This window comes from Struthio camelus, chromosome Z (assembly GCF_040807025.1).
Source record: "Struthio camelus isolate bStrCam1 chromosome Z, bStrCam1.hap1, whole genome shotgun sequence".
Taxonomy (NCBI): domain Eukaryota; kingdom Metazoa; phylum Chordata; class Aves; order Struthioniformes; family Struthionidae; genus Struthio; species Struthio camelus.
In genome coordinates this window covers 18,649,787-18,655,845 of record NC_090982.1, presented here as the reverse complement: position 1 = coordinate 18,655,845, position 6,059 = coordinate 18,649,787, and the positions used below count along the sequence as shown (strand labels likewise).

Below are 6,059 nucleotides of genomic sequence, written 5' to 3'. Positions count from 1 at the left end.
GGAGTCTCCTTCGCTGGAGATATTCAAAACCCGTCTGGATGTGATCCTGGGCAACGTGCTCCCTGCTTGAGCAGGGAGGTTGGACTAGATGATCTCCAGAGGTCCCTTTCAACCTAAACCATTCTGTGATTCTGTGATTCTGTGAAAAGCAAATAAATTATAAAAACAGACATATAGGCATAGTGCAGGTTAACTTCTGGAACTGCTAGTAGGGAAAATGTTTAGGCTTTTTTAACAGGACATATAGTAAAAGGTTTCGGTCCATTTTGTGATGGATTTTTGTACAGTATATTTTAGGAAATAGTTTATTTATTTCTTTTTTAAAGAAAAGAAAAATAAATAGGGAAGATGAAAAAAGAAGTCCCAACACTTCCTACTTGTGTTGATACTCAGTGGAATGTACTTGCTCTTGATGGATTTACGAAGGACACAAAAGACCCAGACTTGAACATGCTGTTTTAATGTGACCACAGGAAATGAAAAATTTAAAGCAAAAGCACATTCAGCTTTACTGAAATGTTTCAAGAACTTTTTCTACCACCTAGGCAGGAAAAATTTTCAGCAACTGCTAATGAAAGCATGTGATTTTTACTGCAGTTTTAGCTGTAAAGAAGGTTTAGAATGTGCAAGATAGGAAGAGGAAGCATGAATAAAATTAATTTGTATCGAGTTTGTAAAGAGACATAGAGTTTAAGCTTTCTTATTATCATGGTGAATAAGGTGGTGGTGATTGTTCTGCAGCAATTTTCTCATAAGCTGGTGGAGCATCAGGTACCTATTGTAAGGAAAATGAACGTGAAAGTGTGAAAAAACAGTTGAGGTACAAGAAGATGACATTAAAGATGCACCTGTCTATTTACCCTCATATGAGATACACTATTATAGCTTAAAATAACTGAGCTGATTTGCTATGTCGTTATTATTTTAAAGTTTAGTACATGTTTCTGGTTTTGCATCAGATTAAATTGATTTGGTTTATATCCATCCAAAGAGAGAATTTTCAGTATTATAGGGGCAGGAACTTTTAAAGGAAAATATTATTCATTACGTATTGAGATTTCAGATTAATATTAAAACATTTCATTTAGATTCTTAATGCATGTGTGTTATATAATTGCTAATATATATTATATATATTTTATGTATTATATAATAATATGTAATTGCTAATGTTAACAATTTTGGAAGCATGCTTAAAATTGGTTATAAATTGTCACATAACTACCCTTTTCCCTGTTCTCAAACTATGTAAACACAACCATACCTTGACATGTATATTTATCAATTAATTTATGTTAACTGTTTAAAGTTATAGGTTTGAATGTACATCTTTCCATACTGATTAGAGAAGCTATGAGCACCTGAGCACTTTGGTTCTTGCTTTGTGACATTCCCTGACTATTTTTGTCAGGCTACAGCATGCCAGACACAACCCGTTTGTTGTTTGTCATAATGGTAGAACATCTAGCAGAAAGATATTTTTTCAATATATTTTAGCACATGGGCATTATGTTGCATCCTAGCTAGTAGGTTGCATAATGATCATGCAGCTTAACAGTAGGTGAAAGGGGAGAATTTTTTAAAAGAAAGATTCTTAATAGCAGATTTTAAAAAACCTTTTCACTTTAAAATTTGTGCAAATTACTACTTTTTAACAGTTAACATAGGGATAGTGAACACCCAATCTAGAGAGCACAATCCAAGAAAGAAATAATTAGTGAGTGCGTACCAAAATTGTCTGAAAATGTCTTGCTATGTTGTAAGTAAATGAAACCTTGAGCTGTGACTTACCACAGCATTAAAGTTTTTGTACTCCTGCAGAGCCATTTTGCAGTCCAGTGCTGTTCGCTCGCCTACCACGGTTTGTATTGTGCCCTTGCTAGAGCTTTGACTCTGTAATAGATCATAAAGAAAGATATAGAAAGTGAAAGGAAAACTGAACTTAAACTTCAGCTTGCTGTTGAAGCATAAATGATCATTTAACATTTGACAGCAAATTTACAATATTTATTAGAAGTGGTATTTAGGGCCGCACAGAATGCCAGCAAGTAAGACAGGTTGTCTGCATATCACTTTTTGCTCTCCCTGCTACAGCATAATACCCTGTCTCCTGTATAAAACCCAGTTGTTTTGCCAGCAAAAATGAGGATCACACTTTTTAAGTCCAAGATTGCTGCAAGAACTGACATGTTCTGAGCTATCTGAATTTATCGCCCTTTCGGTTGCCACATTTCTTTTTTCAAATCCTTCATTGAAAACGTTTTTTATTCTCAAACTTTTTTCTTTTTCGTCATTCTTTTGTCATCTAACAACCCTGACCAGGGTAAGATTTTCAAAACTTGAAAGTAGAGACCTGCAAAGAGATTGTACACTTTGGGTATTATGTAAATATAAAATTCAGTGTCCCTAGATAACAGGTTTTTTCACTGATGTGTTTTGTGAATCTGGGCTCGTAACTTCACCTCCACATGCTTCTTACCCTTTTGCCTGACTTGCAAGTTTTTCAGGACAAGAGGTGTTTCATATTGCCTGTTCTCATACCTGTGTATATGTCAGTGTGTGTATTGCCCGAGACAACGGTGTCCTATTCTAGATTGGACATTCTGTGCATTAGTATAATACAGATAGTGATAACATGCTGGCAAAATAATGTGACAGAAAGTGAGCTGCCATGCTTACCCGTAGACTTTTGTAGCCACTGCGTCTTCTGTAATACCAGCAGCCAAAGATAAGTAAAATTGCCAGCACCAAAATGAAAATTCCAATGCCCAGAGCTCTGTTGTGAAAGCAGAGCAAAATAATTAACAGCAGAACTAGACGCATTCTTCCAGTAACAAGAAAAATGAAAGTAAGCAATTATTAAAAATTATTCATAAACTACTCTCTAACAGTCTGGTTCTTGTTCTGTGACCTGCTAGGCCCGGTATTGGTGTCACTGGGTCGTTTTACGGAACACAGGCTTAGTAAAATGTGTTGCAAGAGATCTTTCCCACAACCGGGAACTCAGAAGAAGTAGCACTGTTGCGCTATTTATCAGAAAGCAAGGTGACAAAGTAGTTGCAAGTTTCTAGTCATAAAACCTCTTCTTCCCAGTCTAATGCTCTTTCTGTTAAGAGGCATAGAAACAGCTCCCCATTTTTCTGTTATTGGCCTGTTCTTCCCCCCAATTCCCCTTTTTTTAAGGATGATAAGTAACCATCAAAAAAAGAGAAGACTAAAACCATGCCTTCATGAACAGAAGAGTCTGGGAACTGCTTAAAGAGAAAAGAAGGCAGAAAAAAATGATAACATGAGTTGGGATCCTAACACCCATTTATATATCTTACCATAATTCACTCATATCCAGTTGCTTAGAATAATTACCACCAAGCTTTTCTATTGGGATTGAGAAACAGACTATGTGACTTTTTATATCTATTTGTTAGCATTTTTGCTAACAATTTTTTGTTGAGTCTTTCTTGTGTACCTATGACCTAAGACATATGAAATGAAGACGGAGTGCAAAGAGATTAGGGTGGTAGAGCAGGTTGTCTCCATGTCTAAACTGCCTGGGCACTTTTTGAAGCATAAAGCCCCTTGAAACCAAAGGGATTTTCTTTATCACATGTACTTGAATCATGCCAGCTACCTCTGCCCCTTGAAAAGGGGTACTTTGTGCTGGATGGAGATCTGGTAACCTGTCCAAGAACAGGCTCGCTTGCTGCCTGGAGCAGCAGTGTTGCAGCTGATGATAAGAGACGGCTCCACTGGTTTTGTTACTGTCTCTAGGAAGGTAATTCCATTTCTGCTTTTTGAGACTGTTTTCTCCTTTTTAGTCTTATGTCCTCTGTACGCTTCTTGTGTTTTGGCAATCAATTAGCCCATATTCCCCTGGAAACACAGAATCTGTCATATCTGAAGTTGGTCGTTTTACTGCGTATTTTCTGTCTAACTCCTTACCTGCCTAGCTAGAGGCTAGACAGGTAAGTAAGAAAGTGCATTTGCAATTCCAGTTAAAGTTGCAGCTGTGATCTTATAAATTTTTATTTAGTTTCATCTTAAATGCTCCTTGTGGTCCTGGAATGAGACAGTAACCTTCCTCTACCATCTCTAGAAAAACTGCACGTGTGCTTTGATTTGAGCGTTGGAAGTTACAGCAATTTGAGGCAAGTGTGCTTGTTTAGAGTGCTGAGATGTGGCTGGTCAGCTTTCTGCTTTGGAGAACTGAGCATTTTTGGAAATACCATTAGAGAGCTTTCCCCTTTGTTTACTCTCTGTGCCCAAGGATAAGCATGGGAGAACAAGTATCTTGCAGTATGTGTGTGGAACAAGTCACCAAATTTGGGGTCTAGCGAACCAGTATTAGGAACAGATTTTCCATGCGGATAGCCCAAGCACGTTGGAAAAATTCATCTAAAGTAATAACACATCACCAGCAGGGTAGTGTCTCTAGTAACCCAAGACCGAACATACTTTACTGTGAGCTAACGAAGCGTTAGCTTGGATTAGTTCTGCTTAAAAGGAGTCCCTCCCAGGAACAAAATATTGAGAGTCACTTTTGTATGGCATTGATGTCTGCATCAGCTTTTTGATGGTATTTTACCATTTCCCTGGGATTTTCACTTATAATATTCCTTGGGGTGAGATGATGTCCCTTTGAGGTTCTGAAGACATGTACGCGGATCTGGAGATAAAAGCCATTGTAAGGATCACCTTAAAACACCCTCAAAAGCGTAATCTGAAATAAGCCTCAGTAAGCCTAGTAATTTTATTATGAAGGTTAATGACTTGCGATCATATGATCAAGCTGTAGATTCTGGAATTTCTGCCATTCCATTTTTTCCTAACCATTGAATGCTTTTTAAGATACTGCAATGAAGGACATCACAGACAACTATAAAATAGCTAAACAGTACTCCTCTGCCTTCCATAGTTATAATTTTTTTTTTCAGTAATTAATCCTATTTGGTACATTTCTTTTCAGTGTAAAATTTTTTCACCAGATTACATGCTATTTTAGATTTTGCTTTATGCTCACTCTTCTGCTGCGAAGTAGCTGTGTCCTTTCCCTCCGAAAAAGTTGCCGTCTGGCTGGTGATTTCTTCTGGGCATTTTGTGATCTTGGTCCTGTTCAAGCCTACAAGATGGAAATATTGCCTCTCAGTGAAGGAAATAATTGCTATCTCTAAGGACTAATGTGTTATCAACTTTTTTCTTTTGACAGGTGCACTTTGGGGAGCTGGGGCAAACTGGTATCTTTAGAATCAGATATATCCATATATGTATACAACTGTCACAATTTAAGGCAAAACTCAAACCCAAAACTAAAGTTTATGTTTGAATAGCTCCAGTGACATCAGGATACTTGCACCTGAGTGTAACCGAGAACGACTTGTCATGTTCTCTTTAGGTGCTAAATGATGGCAGACTTCTGAACTTAATCCCTTAGGAATAGAGAAATGAGGCAATTTACCTGGACAAGAAAAAATACTCAAAAGATAAGGCTAGTATTGTCCTTAAAGTCACTGTTTCTATTCCTTGTAAACACTTAAGGGCCAGATTTTCAGCCTGCATAAACTGTCAGGGATCTAATGACTTTCAGATGTTTATACCAATTTACATTTGCTGACAGCCTATATTTTTAGATGTTCTACCAATAGTTACAGGAAACGTATATTGTAATCTTAATTTCCAGTCTTTGGGGAATGATGCATCCAACTAAATAGAGTCTGAACAGTTAAAAATCAAACTGATCAGCTATAGTGAAGGAAAAATACACAAGTTACCATGTTTCTCTCATGTAAATAGCACACAAACAGATCCTATTTGACAGTACCCAATTAATCTGCCTACCTTGTACCGTTAAAAAACAATAACCCTACTCAAGAGAATTCAGGCCAAGGAAACAAAACATTTTCAGAATTCACCAAGAGACAGTCAAGCCTTTTCTGAAGCATAATTCTAAAGCAATACAGAAAAGTTCAGGTAGAATTAAAAAAATACGAGTCTTACCTCCTTCAAACCTGTACTCTGTATGCCAGCTAAAGGCATGTACAGCTTTCTTCTCCTTGACTTGATCT

At 37.1% G+C, this 6,059-nt stretch overlaps 1 protein-coding gene across 1 annotated transcript; it reads right to left on the bottom strand.

The window, feature by feature from the left end:
* Window positions 1-296: 296 nt before the first annotated feature.
* MLANA (melan-A) lies at window positions 297-6,059 on the bottom strand. Its single transcript, XM_009669076.2, has 5 exons — window positions 5,992-6,059; window positions 5,018-5,116; window positions 2,680-2,776; window positions 1,792-1,893; window positions 297-775 (listed from the first exon to the last, which is right to left on the bottom strand). The coding sequence occupies exons 2-5, from the start codon at window positions 5,089-5,091 to the stop codon at window positions 707-709; spliced, it is 342 nt and encodes a 113-aa protein (XP_009667371.1). The 5' UTR covers window positions 5,092-5,116; window positions 5,992-6,059; the 3' UTR covers window positions 297-706.

What these genes read in the sequence shown, in the direction of transcription:
- MLANA (XM_009669076.2), bottom strand. Translation starts at nt 5,091, where the DNA reads ATGCCCAGAAGAAATCACCAGCCAGACGGCAACTTTTTCGGAGGGAAA. An exon ending in AGCTACTTCGCAGCAGAAGA is followed by an intron (nt 2,777 to 5,017) that starts GTGAGCATAAAG and finishes CTTTCACAACAG; the next exon opens with AGCTCTGGGCATTGGAATTT. An exon ending in ACAAAAACTTTAATGCTGTG is followed by an intron (nt 776 to 1,791) that starts GTAAGTCACAGC and finishes TCCTTACAATAG; the next exon opens with GTACCTGATGCTCCACCAGC.